The sequence below is a fragment of the Coregonus lavaretus genome, assembly GCF_964263955.1.
Source record: "Coregonus lavaretus genome assembly, chromosome: 8".
Lineage (NCBI taxonomy): Eukaryota > Metazoa > Chordata > Actinopteri > Salmoniformes > Salmonidae > Coregonus > Coregonus lavaretus.
In genome coordinates, this window is record NC_139995.1 from 7,722,659 (window position 1) to 7,743,128 (window position 20,470).

The 20,470-nt window shown below is 44.6% G+C and overlaps 1 protein-coding gene across 2 annotated transcripts in view; it reads right to left on the reverse strand.

Annotated features, from left to right (window-relative positions):
* LOC311133585 (SRSF protein kinase 1-like) overlaps nucleotides 1–20,470 on the reverse strand; it is a 67,224-nt gene that overhangs the window by 26,116 nt on the left and 20,638 nt on the right. For both annotated transcript variants that reach the window (XM_084167101.1, XM_084167100.1), the window contains exons 3-4: nucleotides 5,978–6,099; nucleotides 3,112–3,220 (exon numbers count right to left, since the gene is read on the reverse strand). In XM_084167101.1, the coding sequence (XP_084023227.1) occupies nucleotides 3,112–3,220; nucleotides 5,978–6,099 (231 nt within the window). The remainder of the gene's footprint in view (nucleotides 1–3,111; nucleotides 3,221–5,977; nucleotides 6,100–20,470) is intronic.

Genomic DNA, 20,470 nt, shown 5'->3' on the forward strand with positions numbered 1-20,470 from the left:
ACTTTTTATGGTCTGCCCCTGTTAGATGTGTTTCTTGTATAAACGCAACATCAGTCTTTAGCTTTTCAAGTACATAAGCACTCATTTTCGTTTAACAGGTCCATTCAGTCCATTAACTTTCAATGATGTATGATTTACCATCTTAGCCATATTGTTCTGTTCACTCAGTACATGAATGCAAATGTCAGGAATATGTCTCTGGTGAAAATAAATAGCTTGTTTACATGGATATTGGGATCTTACCTCATTGATCTGTCCTTAGCAAGACAGCTACAGTATAATCCAGCAAAGCAGTCCTACCGGTTATACATCTAATAAGGTAGGCTAGTGGGATACAGCAGTGAAATTAGCAGTGAAATTAGCCTGGTCCGCTAGCCAATCAACCATGTCCTGAGCCGATCGCCTTCAGTCCGCTGAGAAAAGTTGCAACTTATTTGGTCGCTTTGAAGAATCTTCTCTGTCCGCCATGGACGATTCTCATCGTTGCAGGTTGAAGCAGCGCAAAGGGAATGTTCTTGGAGCTAAGTAATTTTTTCACCTGTTCGAATTCCTTCCTGCGTTTGAACATCCCAGGATGCATGTCTGGAAAGAATCCCACTGTGTAGGATCACTCCCTTCTCTTTGAAATGTTTGGCCGCAGTGCTGAAAACTCTCTCTGTCCTGGTACACTATATATACAAAAGTATGTGGACATCCCTTCAAATTAGTGGATTCTGCTATTTCAGCCACACCCGTTGCAGACAGGTACAGTGCATTCGAAAAGTATTCAGACCCCAGCTTTATTCTAAAATTGATTAAATTGCTTTTTTCCCTCATCAATCTACACACAATACCCCATAATGACAAAGCAAAATCAGATAAATATCACATTTACATAGTACTTTGTTGAAGCACCTTTGGCAGCGATTACAGCCTCGAGTCTTCTTGGGTATGACGCTACAAGCTTTCCTTCGACCTCATGGCTTGGTTTTTGCTTGTTACATGCACTGTCAAATGTGGGACCTTATATAGACAAATCATGTCCAATCATTTGAATTTACCACAGGTGGACTCCAATCAAGTTGTAGAAACATCAAGGATGATCAATGGAAACAGGATGCACACCTGAGCTTCAATTCTAGTCTCATAGCAAAGGGTCTGAATACTTATGTAAATAAGGTATTTTTGTAATAATTTTTTTATACATTTGCAAAAATGTATAAAAACCTGGTTTTCGCTTTGGCATCATGGGGTATTTTTTAATTTTTTTACCTTTATTTAACTAGGCAAGTCAGTAAAGAACAAATTCTTATTTACAATGACGGCCTACACCGGCCAAACCCGGACAACGTTGGGCCAATTGTGCGCCGCCCTATGGGACTCCCAATCACGGCTGGTTGTGATACAGCCTGGAATCGATCCAGGGGGTCTGTAGTGACGCTTCAAGCATTGAGATGCAGTGCCTTAGACCGCTGCACCACTCGGGAGCCCTACAATCTATTGTGTGTAGATTGATGATGAAAAACATTTATTTAATCCATTTTAGAATAAGGCTATAACCTAACAAAATGTGGAAAAAGTGAAGGGGTCTGAATACTTTCCGAATGCACTGTATATAAAATCGAGCACACCGCCATGCAATCTCCATAGACAAACATTGGCAGTAGAATGGCCTTACTGAAGAAGTAAGTGACTTTCAATGTAGCACTGTCATAGGATGCCACCTTTCCAACAAGTCAGTTAGTCAAATATCTTCCCTGCTAGAGCTGCCCTGGTCAACTAAGTGCTGATATTGTGAAGTGGAAATGTCTAGGAGCAACAACGTCTCAGCCGCGAAGTGGTAGGCCACACAAGCTCATAGAACAGGACTGCAGAGTGCTGAAGTGCGTAAAAATTGTCTGTCGTCGGTTGCAACACTCACTACCGAGTTTCAAACTGCCACTGGAAGCAACGTCAGCACAATAACTGTTCGTCGGGAGCTTCATGAAATGGGTTTCCATGGCCGAGCAGCCGCACACAAGCCTAAGATCACCATGCGCAATGCCAAGCGTCAGTTGGAGTGGTGTAAAGCTCGCCGCCATCGGACTCTGGAGCAGTGGAAACGCGTTCTCTGAATCACACTTCACCATCTGGCAGTCCGATGGACGAATCTGGTTTGGCAGATGCCAGGAGAACGCTACCTGCCCCAATTCATAGTGCCAACTGTAAAGTTTGGTGGAGGAGGAAAAATGGTCTGGGGCTGTTTTTCTTGGTTCGGGCTAGGCCTCTTAGTTCCAGTGAAGGGAAATCTTAACGCTACAGCATACAATAACATTCAAGACGATTCTGTGCTTCCAACTTTTTGGCAACAGTTTGGGAAGGCCTTTTCCTGTGTAAGCATGACAATGCACCCGTGCACAAAGCGAGGACCATACAGAAATGGTTTGTCGAGATCGGTGTGGAAGAACTTGACTGGCCTGCACAGAGCCCTGACCTCAACCCCATCTAACACTTTTGGGATGAATTGTAACGCTGACTGCGGGCCTAATTGCCCAACATCAGTGCCCGACCGCACTAATGCTTGTGTGGCTGAATGGAAGCAAGTCTCGCAGCAATGTTCCAACGTCTAGTGGAAAGCCTTCCCAGAAGAGTGGATGCTGTTATATCAGCAAAGGGGGGACCAACTCCACATTATTTTGGAATGAGATGTTTGACGAGCAGGTGTCCACATACTTCTGGTCATATAGTGTACCTCAGGAACCGAATGAGAAAGGGTTGTGGGTTCCGGTCAGGGGATGGGCGAGTGATCTGTGCACCCGTTCGATGACCAGGGGCTCAGCAAAATGTTCTTTGCCCAGTAGGGAAGGGATAATGGCAGCAGAAAAATCTATGGGGTCTGTCCCCTCACAGCCCTCGCGGAGGCCGATAATTCTGATGATGCCTACTGTAGTTTTCCAAATGGTCTACCTTATTCATCAGGTATTTGTTGTTTTATACTCTGTGTATTTTACAAACTCAAACACACGCACACAGAAAAACAAACACACGCCTCTACTCAAAACACAACTTAGTTTAACATGCCTTTACACAGACAGATAGACACACTATAGATAAGATGTCAGAAAGACAAAGATACTATATGTCAACACTTACTGTATGTCCCAGGCCAGCCATACAGTGGAAAAATGTCCCCAGCCCAGCTTCCTGATCACATGGTATCTCCCATTGAACAGGTCTCCTATCTTCACATGGTGGTAACCTCCTGCAACAGTAACACATGGTAGTTGGTGTGTGTGTGTGTGTGTGTATGTATGTATGTATATACATACATACAGTGAGGGAAAAAAGTATTTGATCCCATTTTTTACATTTTACATTTTTAGTCATTTAGCAGACGCTCTTATCCAGAGCGACTTACATTATGTTTTTATTTTATTTTTCATACTGGCCCCCGTGGGAATCGAACCCACAACCCTGGCGTTGCAAACGCCATGCTCTACCAACTGAGCTCCATCCCTGCCGGCCATTCCCTCCCCTACCCTGGACGACGCTGGGCCAATTGTGCGCCGCCCCATGGGTCTCCCGGTCGCGGCCGGCTACGACAGAGCATGGATTCGAACCAGGATCTCTAGTGGCACAGCTAGCACTGCGATGCAGTGCCTTAGACCACTGCGCCACTCAGGAGTGGCGTCTTGATTTTGTACGTTTGCCCACTGACAAATAAATTATCAGTCTATAATTTTTATGGTAGGTTTATTTGAACAGTGAGTGACAGAATAACAACAAAAAAATCCAGAAAAACAAATTGATTTGCATTTTAATGAGGGAAAAGTATTTGACCCCCTCTCAATCAGAAAGATTTCTGGCTCCCAGGTGTCTTTTATACAGGTAACGAGCTGAGATTAGGAGCACACTCTTAAAGGGAGTGAGAAGGTGACAACAGTTGGTGTGATGATTCGCAAATGGAAGAAACACAAAATTCCTGTCAATCTCCCTCGGCCTGGGGCTCCATGCAAGATCTCACCTCGTGGAGTTGCAATGATCATGAGAACGGTGAGGAATCAGCCCAGAACTACACGGGAGGATCTTGTCAATGATCTCAAGGCAGCTGGGACCATAGTCACCAAGAAAACAATTGGTAACACACTACGCCGTGAAGGACTGAAATCCTGCAGTGCCCGCAAGGTCCCCGTGCTCAAGAAAGCACATATACAGGCCCGTCTGAAGTTTGACAATGAACTGGGTGAAAGTGTTGTGGTCAGATGAGACCAAAATGGAGCTCTTTGGCATCAACTCAACTCGCCGTGTTTGGAGGAGGAGGAATGCTGCCTATGACCCCAAGAACACCATCCCCACCGTCAAACATGGGGTTTTTCTGCTAAGGAGACAGGACAACTTCAACGCATCAAAGGGACAATGGGTGAGAACCTCCTTCCCTCAGCCAGGGTATTGAAAATGGGTCGTGGATGGGTATTCCAGCATGACAATGACCCCAAAAACACAGCCAAGGCAACAAAGGAGTGGCTCAAGAAGAAGCACATTTTCACATGCTGTTGTGCAAATGGAATAGACAACAGGTGGAAATTATAGGCAATTAGCAAGACACCCCCAATAAAGGACTGGTTTTGCAGGTGGTGACCACAGACCACTTCTCAGTTCCTATGCTTCCTGGCTGATGTTTTGGTCACTTTTGAATGCTGGCGGTGCTTTCACTCTAGTGGTAGCATGAGACGGAGTCTACAACCTACACAAGAGGCTCAGGTAATGCAGCTCATCCAGGATGGCACATCAATGCGAGCTGTGGCAAGAAGGTTTGCTGTGTCTGTCAGCGTAGTGTCCAGAGCATGGAGGCGCTACCAGGAGACAGGCCAGTACATCAAGAGACGTGGAGGAGGCCGTAGGAGGGCAACAACCCAGCAGCAGGACTGCTACCTCCGCCTTTGTGCAAGGAGGAGCAGGAGGAGCACTGCCAGAGCCCTGCAAAATGACCTCCAGCAGGCCACAAATGTGCATGTGTCTGCTCAAACGGTCAGAAACAGACTCCATGAGGGTGGTATGAGGGCCTGACGTCCACAGGTGGGGGTTGTGCTTACAGCCCAACACCGTGCAGGACGTTTGGCATTTGCCAGAGAACACCAAGATTGGCAAATTCGCCACTGGCGCCCTGTGCTCTTCACAGATGAAAGCAGGTTCACACTGAGCACGTGACAGAGTCTGGAGACGCCGTGGAGAACGTTCTGCTGCCTGCAACATCCTCCAGCATGACCGGTTTGGCGGTGGGTCAGTCATGGTGTGGGGTGGCATTTCTTTGGGGGGCCGCACAGCCCTCCATGTGCTCGCCAGAGGTAGCCCGACTGCCATTAGGTACCGAGATGAGATCCTCAGACCCCTTGTGAGACCATATGCTGGTGCAGTTGGCCCTGGGTTCCTCCTAATGCAAGACAATGCTAGACCTCATGTGGCTGGAGTGTGTCAGCAGTTCCTGCAAGAGGAAGGCATTGATGCTATGGACTGGCCCGCCCGTTCCCCAGACCTGAATCCAATTGAGCACATCTGGGACATCATGTCTCGCTCCATCCACAAACGCCACGTTGCACCACAGACTGTCCAGGAGTTGGCGGATGCTTTAGTCCAGGTCTGGGAGGAGATCCCTCAGGACCGCCACCTCATCAGGAGCATGCCCAGGCGTTGTAGGGAGGTCATACAGGCATGTGGAGGCCACACACACTACTGAGCCTCATTTTGACTTGTTTTAAGGACATTACATCAAAGTTGGATCAGCCTGTAGTGTGGTTTTCCACTTTAATTTTGAGGGTGACTCCAAATCCAGACCTCCATGGGTTGATACATTTGATTTCCATTGATAATTTGTGTGATTTTGTTGTCAGCACATTCAACTATGTAAAGAAAAAAGTATTTAATAAGATGATTTCATTCATTCAGATCTAGGATGTGTTATTTTAGTGTTCCCTTAATTTTTTTGAGCAGTATATATATGTGTGTGTGTACTGTATCTTACCCCTACAGTAGTCGTTGGGATCCTCCTGCTCCTCGTCATCAGAGCCCAGTATCTCCTCATCCTGGTCTGGGAGAGGAGAGTCATTATGCTGGGACGCACCTCCCCGCAGCGCAGGGTCTGGTCTGGAGAGAAAGAGAGAGGGTTATTGTAAATTAGCCTTTTCCGCTAATTTGGGATTGAGGTGTATAGCAGCTGGATCTACACAACCAATGTCATGGGACGTGGTTTCATCTTGACATTCTACTTTTAAAGGTCGGAAAACGTTTGACATTCTTTAATTTTTGAGTGATATGTCCCTTTAATACTCCCTGAAGCTGGGAGGTCAGGTCCCATCAACAGCTGTGATGCCTTTGTACATATACATTATTTAATCAATCCAAACAATCGGCCTCAATGGCAATAGGCCTAAGTGATATTGAGGTATCTGTCTCTGCATTCCAAATGTCACCCTTTATCTATTTAGTACACTTCTTTTGACCAGGACCCATAGGGTGCAATTTGGGATGCATCAGGTGTCATAATTGTGTATCCCCTACTCCACAACTTAAAGCAGGTGTAAATGTGAAATATATATACAGTAGCTCTGAGAATACAGTAGTTACTTCACTATACACACAGCGGACAGTGGAGAGTCAGTAGTGAGACTAAGTTGATGAAGTAGCTCATTAATGGAAATGTCTGTTTCTCTGTTCTCCCCGTGCTCTGTCATCATCATGTCTTTAATGGACTACTGCAGACGGACGCAGCACACTGCTTAACTCTTTAGAACCCATAGAGGCCGTTGACAACCTTTCTTTAAATTATTATGGTGGTCGCGAACCGCCTTGTTCTAACAATAATATCTGTGTCAATATCGCACAATTAACTTGCTAACAACCTGTTGTCATATTCGTGTGGCTGTTGTCATCAACCAGAAACAGGGTCAGCTGTCAAAGTTTTTTCCACTTCATTACTCAAAATGACGGCGCCGAAGCGGAAACGATTTTTCACTGTGAAAGATCCTGTATCTATGTTGGTTGGTGATACGGATTCGGACACGTCCTTGCACTGTGAAAAGCGATGATGTCAAGGTTAGTGAAATAAATAAGTAAAACAGCAGATATATCCAATGTTTGATGCTGTGAAACTTGGGGAATAGCTCTCAGATTAGCAAGTCCTGTCATGATAACTTGGTTGGTACAGGCGAGCACATCAGCAGTGGAGACTCAAATGATTGCTTTCAGTCTTATGGAAACAGTTGGTGTTAAGCTGTATATAGTCAACTAACTACTTGGTTGTTTTGTCTTGTTTCTACCGATTTAATTCATATGGAAAAGACCCAAGCTGCTTGCTATAGCTAGCTAGCTAGTTTGTCTGTCAGGCAAGAACAGTTGCGTGTAGCGGTAAATTTGGGCTGCGCTCACGAAGCGTCAACCTCAGCTGTCAGTTTCACTAGCTAGCCATACAGACAAGTTTCAAGTTTTAATGTCACATGCACAAGTACAGTGAAATGCCTTTCTTGCAAACTCAAAACCCCACAATGCAATAATCAATAACAATGTACTACTAAATAAAACAAGAAATAAGAAGGAATATGAAATGCACAATAAAGTAAGTAAGCATACTATAGACACAGGAAATATTCAGTTCCAATACCATATTTACAATGTGCAGGGATACTGGAGTGATGGAGGTAGATATGGATAAGGGGACTAGGCAACAGGATACAAGATGTTAACTCAGTCTGTGTACCTATTTTGTTAGCTATTGATCAGTCATATTGCTTGGGGATAGAAGCTGTTCAAGAGCCTGTTGGTGTCAGACTTGATGCACCGGTACCTCTTTCCTTGCGGCAGCAGAGGAAATAGTCTATGGCTTGGGTGGTTGCAGTCTAACAATTTTCCGGCCCTTCTTTTCACACCGCCTGATATAGAGGTCCTGGATGGCAGGGAGCTGATGTACTGTGCACAACCCTCTGTAGCGCCATGCGATCGAGGGCGGTGCTGTTACCATACCAAGCAGTGATGCAGCCAGCCTCCTGAGGGGGAAGAGGCACTGTTGTGCCTTCTTCACAACTGTGCGTGTGTGTTCGGACCATTAAGTCTTTAGTGATTTGGACAATGAGGAACTTGAAGCGGTCTACCTGCTCCACTGCCGCCCGTCGATGTGGATGGGGGCGTGCTCGCCCCCCACTCCCCTTTCCTGTAGTCCACCACCAGCTCCTTGGTCTTGCTGATGTTGAGAGAGAGGTTGTTGCTCCGGCACCACACTGCCAGGTCACTGACGACCTCCCTGTAGGCGGACTCATCGTCGCCGGTGATCAGACCTACCACGCCGTGTCGTCAGCGATTGGTGTGGTGTTGGAGTCGTGTGTGAACAGTGAGTACAGGAGGGGACTAGCACACACCCCTGTGGGGCCCCTATGTTAAGGCTCAGTGTGGCGGAGGTGATGTTGCCTACCCTCACCACCTGGGGTTCGCCCGTCAGGAAGTCCAGGATCCAGGTGCAGAGGGAGGTGTTCAGACCCAGAGTCCTAAGCTTGGTGACGAGCTTGGAGGGGACAACGGTGTTGAACGCTGAGCTGTAGTCAATGAACAGCATTCTCACATAGGTATTCCTCTTATCTAGGTGGGTGAGGGCAGTGTGGAGAGCAATTGAGATTGTGTCGTCTATGGATCTGTTGGCGCAGTATTCAAATTGCAGTGGGTCTAGGATGGCGGAGTTAATGTGTGCCATAACCAGCCTCTCAAACCACTTCATGAATACAGAAGTGAGTGCTACAGGGCAGTAGTCATTGTGGCATGAAACCTTAAGAGTTCTTAGGAACAGGAATGATTGTGGTCATCTTAAAACATGTGGGGATTACAGACTGGGACAAGGTGAGGTTGAAAATTACTGTGAAAATGCCTGCCAGCTGTTCTGTGCATTCTCTGAGAACGTGCCCTGGAATACCGTCGGCCTCTGAGAGCGAGATCACCCAATCCATTGAGTTGGATAGCCATGGGGGGCATCTTGTCCGAGAGCCATGTTTATGAAAAGCAAAAAATATTGCAGTTCTGAGAGTCCCGTTGGTAGCAAATCCGCGATCGGAGGTCATTCATCATATTATCAAGTGACTGCACATTGGCCGGTAGAATGGCGGGAAGAGGTGGCCGGTTTTTCCCTCGCCTTAATCTCACCAGGATCTCCCCTCTCTTGCCTCTGTAAAGCCGGCATTTCATCTTGGGAAACACTAAAATTTGGTCAGAATTACAGAGAGAGCCCAGGGAAAATGAGTTGAAGTAGAAGCCAGAATTGGGGTAAGTAACTGCCAATCTGATGTTCAAAAGTTATTGTCGGTTGTAAGAAATTATAGCGGATACATTGTGAAAATACAGTAAAAACAAACAACAAAATAACCACAAAATAGCAAAGTTGGGTCGGAGCTTGAAAACAGCGGTCATCCAGTATGGTGTCATCTTGGACTTCTGGCCAACCACTAATTAGCCTCCGGAATTAAGGCTAGAGTAATTAGTGTTTGTAATTAGTAATTAGTGGTCCTCTGTAGCTCAGCTGGTAGAGCACGGCGCTTGTAACGCCAAGGTAGTGGGTTCGATCCCCGGGACCACCCATACACAAAAGATGTATGCACGCATGACTGTAAGTCGCTTTGGATAAAAGCGTCTGCTAAATGGCATATTATTATTATTATTATTATTATTATATTATTATTATTATTATTATTATTATTATAGTGTTTATTTGTTGGGCCTAAATTATGGTTTGTCATGTTTGCTAAGTGTAGATATTCATAGGCTATATATTGCCTCGTTTTCATATTATTTGACAGCTTAGCTGTGTAGGGTAGATGCCCACGCAGTGGAGCTCATATGATTATTTGGATATTTGTTTACATAACCAGCTAACAAAGTTGCTAGTTTATTCATGTTTCGACCGATGCAATTAATTTGGAAACTGTCCCAGTTTTGTAACTAAATCAGCTAACATAACATCAAGCAAGAGTTGATTGGAGAGAGAGCGAGAGGGGTTTTGGATTTGTTTTTAAAAGTGTTAGGAACGTATATCTGTTCCAGGGCTTGTAATGGATTACAACATGACAATGGGCGGGGTTGACCATCTTGACCAACTGAGGAGCTATTACAATGTTGGACGCACAGGCAGAAAATGGTGGAAGTATGTATTTTGTCATCATAAACGTATATTGCCATCATAAACGTGTACATTCTCAGAAACTGCAGGAGCTGGTCCCCAAAGGCAATCAAAATGCATTTGTGATATGGCTACAGTGGCAGGAAGACGGGAGCCAAGAGTGTGGCACCAGGGTGTGTGGACTGAGTTGTAACTCATAATTTGAAAGCAGGTAAAGTTTGAAGGGCGCAAGAGAGGGTGGTGTGCATCCGGAGTGGACGCAGGGCAAAGAGTTGGAGATGCGTAGAAACCACCTTTGGGTGCTCTGTGTGTTCTGTGCCACTTTGCAGGATGGGGCCGTGCTTCCAGAAGTTCCATGACATGTTGTAGACTAAATGCAAACACTAAAGTGACAGTGTGAAATAGGGCTTTGGCGGTCATGAAATTGTCAGCCAGTGATTGTCAAGTAAATAACTGCCGGTCTCACGGTAATTGACCGTTAATTAACATAAACACGTTTAGCATCTCCTGGCTTCCACGCATAGCCTACAAGCCACTGATGCACACCTTTGGAACATCTACATTTTAGTCTAATAAATCCATTTAATAAAGCCTACACCATCACAATAAATCCATTATTTCTATTAGACAGGTCTAAAGAAACATGATATGCAGAAAATGTAGTCTATTTCAGAAGAACAGAATAACATACTCTGAGTTGTCCTTATGTTAGGCCCTGATCTGGCTATGCCATATGGCTGTGGGCTACACTAGTTCATTTAGCAGACAAGATTTGATTAGAATTCCGTTGCATTATTTATAGTATGAAGAATACAATTTTACATGGCTGAATAAAATAGAAAGGATATTTTCTCCAAACAATTTACGAGGGAGTGCGCACATGCAGCTATTCTGCGTTGAGCGGTTAACAAAGAAACTGGTCCTTCTATATGCTTAATTTAGAGTTATTTATGCAACTTTAGTTGTGATACAAACATTAGGCTATATGTTTAGATTAATACATTCTAAGGCTGCATGGTGGGACTAATGATGATTTGAAAAAAGTCACATGAAAGGCATGAGCTCTGCTCTGTGTCTTGCGCAAGCTGCACACACTTCATCAGTCTGTCATTGACAATTTGGCACACACTTGATAATATTCTCACCAGGCCTTGAATTTCCCGGTGGCATCGACGGCCTTGTGTGGCCGTAACGCCGCCTAAAAAAATCCATGCCTTGCGACCAGTGGCCGTTGTGCCCTTGGGCTAAATATAATCATTATAATTCCCTTCTCCCGGCTGCCGATCACCGTGCTCCGAAGCACCCGTCACTCACATGGCTCTCTCAGATATCTGAATTATTATTAGCCAATGCCCGTCACGTGATCGCAGCTCCGAAGTAGGCTACAAGTGAAGACCGACACATCAGGGACGCAACTGCGCGCGTCCTTCTTATCGAATACTAGTTCACTACGATTTGGCTTGACTGAATCGTTAAAATGTGAAAATTTCTCTGGTTAGTGTAGTGTATTTCAGCCTTTAGACACATGGGACCTCAGCCCACAGAACTAGAATTCATTCTATATCTATGCCACAGCCTTAGCGTGTGCGCGTGTTCTCCAGTCAGCTCGAGAGGCTGATGTTTGCCATGGGGTAAATCAGTGGGTGAAAACAGAGCAGCAAATGTCAATTTTTTTTAGACTAAGACACTGTCTGGTGTTTTTCCACTCAACACTGGAGGTCTGAGGAAGACTGGATTGTGGATCAAAATTAGTATTGACTTGCACACACACACACACACACACAGACACACACAACAGCACTGAGACAGAGGTGACCTAAAACCCAACAACCACCAACTCCTGTCATCTCAATATCAGCTGAGACTGGTTAGCTGACTGGGATCAAGGGTCAAGTATAGCAGCACTATGCTGAACCTCAGGGACAACTACAAATTCATCCGTCCTTGATTCCTTGAATCCTATCTCATAGCGTTTTGAAAAGGAGGTGAAGTGAAAGAATACAAGGAATCAAGGAAAGATTAATAGACAAAGAGCCATGGTCCTCGTCCACAACAGCTGTAGGTTACAGGGATCCATCATCCTACACAACAATACCAGTGGTTATATTTGTTATTCCACTGCCTCCAGGTTTATACTGTGTGGGAGGAGGCAGGTTTTTATTTTATTTAAATCAGGCACTTCCTTGGCAACAACTTACAGATAATTTTATTGCACAATCAGTTTCATCAAACCAACAGATATACAATCCCATCTGGCAACACATTTAATCTTCCATCACTTATCTTGTATTTATTTATGAGAAATTAGAAAATGTTGTACTGAGTCGAGTGTCAATGTATGGACAAAAAGAAGGGGGAGAGAGAGAAAGTGTGAGTGTGTGTGTATGTGTGATGTGCTTGCAAGTGTGGATACAGCCCCTTTTCTTGTGCGGGTATTGACTGTGAAAGTTAAATAAATCTGAGCCTTTGCTTTCAGTACTTTTCCAGCTCACACCTCCAGCTGCACAGCATAGCACAGACAGCACGAAAAACACCTTGCCTGCATTATGCTAGTCAGTCTCACACACCAGGAATAAACCAGCAACATTCTCACGTTGTCACGCACACTAGAGGTCTTCACGGTTCCAAAAAGTTGGACCGGTTCCAAAATGGATCCGTGGCTTTCCCACCCGATTAGATTTCCAAAGACTGTTCCCGAGGACAGTCAGACCTGTCCTGAAAAGGCCTGTGGTCGGTGTCTCAGACTGCGTGACGGGAAGATAAAACAGACCCGGGTCCCCTGGTTCCAACCACACAAAGACTTGAACACCTGCCTCTCTATAACTGCATACCCAACTTGACACAACACAAGACTAATCAGACAGAGAGAAATAGAAAAGTGGATAGAATGAGGGAGAAAGAGGTGGGGAGTAGGGATGTGACAAATGTACAATTGTTAACGTTTTAACTGCCAATGTTTTTTTGTTTAAACCATGTGTCAAACTAATTCCACGGAGGGCCGAGTGTCTGCGTGTTTTTGATCCTCCCTTGTATTTGATTGATTCATTACAGTCACTAATTAGTAAAGAACTTCTCACCTGGTTGTCTAGGTCTTAATTGAAAGGAAAAACCAAAAACCTGCAGACCCTAGATTTTTATGTTGTAATTTTTATTTTTTATTTTTAAGAGTCAGTTAGGGATTTCTCTTAACGTTAACGATCCCAATGTCGTTTAAAAGTTCCCAACCCTAGTGGGGAGAGATGGGTGGAGAGAAAGAGGGTGACAGACAATTATGATAGGGAAGGACGTGTAGACAATGTCACCGCCATTTTCCCGTCTCCATTGACGAGCAACTGTCACACCTGCTGTTGCATTCGTACCTGACACACATGCAACACACACAGTTCGACATTAACGCTTGTCCTCTTGTAGGGGACAAGTAAAAATAAAATAAATTCAGCAAAAAAAGAAACGTCCCTTTTTCAGGACCCTGTCTTTCAAATATAATTTGTAAAAATCCAAATACTTCACAGATTTTCATTTTAATGGGTTTAAACCCTGTTTCCCATGCTTGTTCAATGAACCATAAACAATTAATGAACATGCACCTATGGAACGGTCGTTAAGACACTAACAGCTTACAGACGGTAGGCAATTAAGGTCACAGTTATGAAAACTTAGGACACTAAAGAGGCCTTTCTACTGACTCTGAAAAACACCAAAAGAAAGATGCCCGGGGTCCCTGCACATCTGTGTGAACGTGCCTTAGGCATGATGCAAGGAGGCATGAGGACTACAGATGTGGCCAGGGCAATAAATTGCAATGTCTGTACTGTGAGACGCCTAAGACAGCGCTACAGGAAGACAGGACGGACAGCTGATTGTCCTCAATTGTCCTTGTTGATGTAACAACACCTGCACAGGATCGGTACATTCGAACATCACACCTGCGGGACAGGTACAGGATGGCAACAACAACTGCCCGAGTTACACCAGGAACGCACAATCCCTCCAGCAGTGCTCAGACTGTCCGCAATAGGCTGAGAGAGGCTAGACTGAGGGCTTGTAGGCATGACACTGCTTGTTCTGTGCGTGATTTCCTGCAAGACAGGAATGTCAGTGTTCTGCCATGGCCAGCGAAGAGCCCGGATCTCAATCCCATTGAGCACGTCTGGGACCTGTTGGATCCGAGGGTGAGGGCTAGGGCCATTCCCCCCAGAAATGTCCGGGAACTTGCAGGTGCCTTGGTGGAAGAGTGGGGTAACATCTCACAGCAAGAACTGGCAAATCTGGTGCAGTCCCTGAGGAGGAGATACAGTACTTAATGCAGCTGGTGGACACACCAGATACTGACTGTTACTTTTGATTTTGACCCCCACTTTGTTCAGGGACACATTATTCAATTTCTGTTAGTCACATGTCTGTGGAACTTGTTCAGTTTATGTCTCAGTTGTTGAATCATGTTATGGTCATACAAATATTTACACATGTTAAGTTTGCTGAAAATAAACACAGTTGACAGTGAGGACGTTTCTTTTTTTGCTGAGTTTATATATCGGACAACAAGAATATAGATTTAAGTTGTCTGAATGGACAAGTAAAAACATTTAAAATCACAATATCAATAACTTTGATCAGAAGAGGCCAACATTGAAAAATAGATTTTTTAGTCGCTCTGGATAAGAGCGTCTGCTAAATGACGTAAATGTAAATTTGAATATTATTCCATGTACCGTAATTTTCGGACTATAAGCCGCGCCTTTCCCCCCCATTTTTCGACCCTGTGGCTTATATAACGGTGCGGCTAATCTATGGATCATTACAGCTAACGGCCACTAGAAGACCTCCTAAATCTTACAGTCCACCAACTTTAACTCTATGGGCTCTATGACCGGTCCGCGCCCCCCACCTTTAAGCGGCGGGCTCCAGCAGGAAAAGCTGGAGGCCGGAAAAGAGTGAGACAGGTAGTGCGCAAAAGTAAAAGTGGAACCGAGAGTGGTACGAGAGACAGAACGAGAGCAAGACAGACAGACATTACGAGAGCGAGACAGTTTGTGCAAAGGAAGTTTTCATGCACAAACCCTCATTATGGAAAACAAACGTAGAAATGCTTACCGTATATTTTAAGCAGCCGTGTTGCTGCAACTTTAGGCTTACGCGCTTACTGTCGTGTTACAGGCACTTTATTTTGCACTTTAAAAAAACACATTTAATTTAGCCATTGATATTGCCTCGTCAAGCGCTGTAAGCTTTGTTTTTTGTTATGGTCCTACTGTAGGCTATAATGTAGATAAATATTCAAAGATGTGCACACTTTTTCAAAAATAACCAAAGTTAAGTGGTTAAATGATTGTGACGCTATTAACTAATTTTGCTGGGGAACCCCTAGCACTCCCTCAAGGACCACTGGTTGAAAACCACTGCTGTAGATCACTGCCGGTATGTGCGCTGGGAGCGCACCGTTTAAGTTTGAAAGTTGAAAAGTTTGTGTGTCTGAAACGCTATGTGATACAGTACAGTTTACACAGCACAGTATATGTTCTGTAGCTACTATTGCACTAAATGGTAACACTTGAATACGTTATGCAAATATGCAACTTGTTTGTTGAAATGTTAATAAATGTGAGCTTCCTCAAGCAGCCATCTCTTTCCCGACAATCCCCTCTGTGCACGAACCCTTACATATGGTAATTAAACATTAAAACACCTGCTGCTTATACTTATAGTCCAGTGCGGCTTATATATGTACACATCATTCAATTTAGCTGCTGCGGCTTATACTCCGGTGCGCCTTATAGTGCGGAAAATACGGTACATAAAAAGCCTACATGTCAAAGTATAGGTGATATGCATATTACCACAGCCTCATGTCCAAACCGACGCTGAAGGCGCCAGAAAATCTAGCCAAACTTGAACCCATAACAGTCTAAGCCCTGTCTAAGCTGGGGGAGGGGTTTCTACTAAGCTATATGGAATTGTTTAAGAAGGTCATACCAAGGATAATTTAGCTATTTTAAGTATAAAAAACATTTGTATTTGTTTTTGATTAAAATGTTTATTTGGCCTTACTGCTATTAACCCATACAAACGCATTGAATAACAGATTCACTACATGGAACAACAGATATCCCCCCCCCAAAAAAAGCTAAAGGAAGTTTGTTCTGAACTGTCTGTCCTATCTGAGAGATAAGAAATATCAGGAAACATACAGTACATTACAAAAAGTATAGGACACCTGCTCGAACATCTAATTTCAAAACCATGGGCATTAATGTGGAGTTGGTCTCCCCTTTGCTGCTATAACAGTCTCCACTCTTCTGGGAAGGCTTTCCACTAGATGTTGGAACATTGGAAGCAAGACCCCGCAGCATTCAGACAAGAGCATTAATGAGGTCGGGCACTGATGTTGGTCGATTAGGCCTGGCTCGCAGTTGGCGTTGCCAATTCATCCCAAAGGTTTTTGATGGGGTTGAGGTCAGGGCTCTGTGCAGGCCAGTCAAGTTCTTCCACACCGATCTCGACAAACCGTTTCTGTATGGACCTTGCTTTGTGCACGGGGGCATTGTCATGCTGAAACAGGAAAGGGCCTTCCCCAAACTGTTGCCACAAAGTTGAAGAAACAGAATCGTCTAGAATGTCATTGTTTGCTGTAGCGTTAAGATTTCCCTTCACTGGAACTAAGGAGCCTGAACCATGAAAAACAGCCCCAGACCATTATTACTTCTCCACCAAACTTTACAGTTGGCACTATTCATTCAGGCTGGTAGCGTTCACCTGGAATCCGCGAAACAGCGGACCATATGGTGAAGCGTAATTCATCACTCCAGAGAACGTGTTTCCACTGCTCCAGAGTCCAAAGGCGGCGAGCTTTACACCACTCCAGCCGACGCTTGGCATTGCACATGGTGATCTTAGGCTTGTGTGTGGCTGCTTGGCCATGGAAACCAATTTCATGAAGCTCCCGACGAACAGTTCTTGTGCTGACGTTGCTTCCAGAGGCAGTTTGGAACTCGAACAGATTATTTTTACGCACTACACGCTTCAGCACTCGGCGGTCCTGTTCTGTGAGCTTGTGTGGCCTACCACTTTGCGGTTGAGCCGTTGTTGTTCCTAGACGTTTCCACTTCTCAATAACAGCACTTACAGTTGACCGGGGCAGCTCTAGCTGGGCAGAAATTTGACGAACTGACTTGTTGGAAAGGTGGCATCCTATGATGGTGCCACATTGAAAGTCACTGAGCTATTCAGTAAGGCCATTCTACTGCCAACGTTTGTCTATGGAGATTGCATGGCTGTGTGTTCGATTTTATGGCTGAAATAGCCGAATCCACTAATTTGAAGCGGTTTCCACATACTTTTGTATATAGTGTATGTTAATTTTTACTTACACGTATTTAACCCCTTATTTTTTGGCACTAAACAGTCTCCATATATACTTCCTAGAGCAAAACAACAGACATGTAAGTGTTTGTGAGAGTCTCATCTTTCCATAGATGGGTCATAGTAGTTTGTAGGCCAAACCGTTCGGACGCTACAGACAATTGTGGAAGACCGATTTTCAGGTTCTCATGGTCTGACCAACACTGCTCTAGCTCTGTCACCTTTCACCGCAGATGCGGTAGTGCGATATTTCTATTTTATGGGGATTGTTTTATTATGCTAATTAGATGTATTTTATAAAGACAAAGTATTTGGTTGTAATTGTAATGTGGCAATATTTTATAGGCTACCAAGGGTGGCCATTCTGGCCAACCATCCTCCAGGAGAGCCTTAAAAGGGGCAGTGTTGTATTTTGAGACAGGCTTGAGTGTAGCCTACATTTTTGTCTGATTCTCTATGGTAAAAAGATAGTAACGCATTTTATTTTGTAAAGTGGTTCGTTGCGTCATAAAATGATGTAAAAATTGTGCTAAACAATTTTGAGGGGATAAAATAATTAGGACACGTGGCTAAAAAAGTTAATGTCAAGCCCTCACACACACCTCCTTTCTCTATTGAACCTTGTCTCCTTCTGTCATGACTTTGCCTATCTAACCTTGAATACCTTGACCAGGGTCAAACAGAGACAGAAAAGACCCACAGACCTCCCTGACCACTGTTTAATTCTCAGTTAGGCTATAGCACCAGACAGACAAGCAGAAAGACAGTGTTTGCAGACAGACTCTCCTCTCCCTAAATCACTGATGTGTTATTTCTGCTTCCTCCATCCTCAGGACCACCGCAGAGGACAGCGTCCAGCTGTTACAGCTCACACACATGTAGGCGCGCATATCAGGAGTACTTCAAGAACATGCAAGTGCAGAGACCCTGACACACACACGCAGGCACATACGCGTGCACACACACACACACACACCTCCTCTCCCGCTGCTCTTACCTGCAGGATGCTCGGATGCCCATGGAGGGAGGTGGAGAGAGGATGGGTGCACGTGGGGCCAGAGACCCTCACTCCATACACCACAATACGACAGGATGAGGAGATGGGATCAGTGTGGAGATGAACAGAATGCAGAGAACAGAGGGGAAAAGTAAAAAGGGAGGAAGAGAGTGGGAGAGGAAGATAAGGGAGCAGTGCAGAGGATAAGAACGAAGAAGAGAAATCTGAGAGCCCCAGTCTCGCTGCAGGCTCAGGCAAAGGAGCTAGACACTGCTGTTACTGCCCCTCTCTCTCCCACCCTCTCCCTCTCTCTGACCGAGAACTCTCCTTAGCTGTCGTCAGCGCCTGGCCCCTCCTCCTCCCCTCTTTGCTCAGCTATGATTGGCTGACTCAGCCCAGCACTGCATTGCAGGTGAAGAATGCTCTCACTTCCTCCTCCTCAGCCCAAAACAACCTCCCCCTCTCTTTCATCCAGTGTCTCTTCTCTTTCCCCTCTCTTTTTCTCCCGCACTCTCTGCTCCCTTCTCTCATCATTACAACACATCACAATCTGAATCTGTACTCTCTCGCTCACTCTCGGTGTTCACTACTCTTAGCAATGCTGCACAACCTGGTTGTCTGGCTCTGTCTGTTTCCATGTGCCTGTGCGGCTCTCTCCCTTTTCCTGTCTTCATGTAGAGCGGCAGTGAGTTAATTCATACATTACTCAGCCTATTACTCTACATTACCGTGTTCCTCTCAATGTTTACCCACTTATTACTGTTACTATGGAGCCGAGGTAAATCAGCACACACACTGAACACTGTCACCTCAAAACATGTACAGCCTAGTCTCTATATAGGCTACACAATGACCAAGAATCTAGGCTTAACAAAGATATGACCGTAATACATTTACTTTTTATTATTTTACTCAGATCCCTGTTAGCAATGACTTTAGCAACAGACAGAGTAATGTAAATGTATATTCAATGGCCAAGGTCTTTATATCCCAGAGTTAATACTTGGTGGAAGCACCTTTGGCAGCCATTAAAACTATGAATCATTTCGAAAAAGATTCTACCAACTTTGCACAACTCTTAGGGCAACATATATCTATTACTTTTGTCATAATTGTTCAAGGTCAGTGAATGTGGTTGGGAATCATTGATGGACAGCAATAGTCAAATATTGTCCCTGATTTCCAAGCAAATTTAAAATCAGGACTGAGACTGGACCATTCAGGAACATTCAACACCTCTTGGAAAGCCATTCTAGTGTGTCTTTGGCATCAACATTTGTGTAATTGTCCCGCTAAAAAAATAAAAACTATCCCTGGGTTAGGTTCAGAAGACTCAGGCCAGTTTTCCCTTTAACCCGGGCTTTGCTAATTTCAAGTTTATTTTGATCCTGACAAACTCCCCAGTACCTGCCGGTGAAAAGCATACCCATAACATGATGCTGCCACCACAATACTTGAAAATACAGAGACATCCATGATTCCCAACTAAATTTACTGAGCTTGAGAAATTGATAAAAACAATGGATATGTTGCCCTAACAGTTGCGCAAACATATTTGACCGAAAGAGAAAAGCATCAGATACCCCAAACAGAGCAACAGAGGGAACAAAAAAAAACTATGGCCAGAGACAGGTTAGTTTATAAATGTGAACCAATCCATACATTTTAAATAATGTACTGAGTTTTAAAAAGTTGTGACTTGTTCCATATATGTTATTTTTTTCAACTTTGAGATTCCAGTGATCATGACTGTTTATTGGGCAGAATAACATATTTTCTCCTGTAATTTCACAGGCTTTGGCCAGTCACCTAAAACAGGGTTTCCCCAAAGTCGGTCCTGGGGCACCCCCTGGGTGCACGTTTAGTTTTTTGCCTTAGAACTACACAGCTGATTTGAAGGGGCGGCAACTGAAGACATGTGGTGACGGACCCAGAAGACCTTGGTGCATTTTTAGTAACCTCTCCATGCTTGCGCTCGCCTGAGTTTGAGGACCTGATTGCATCAGCAG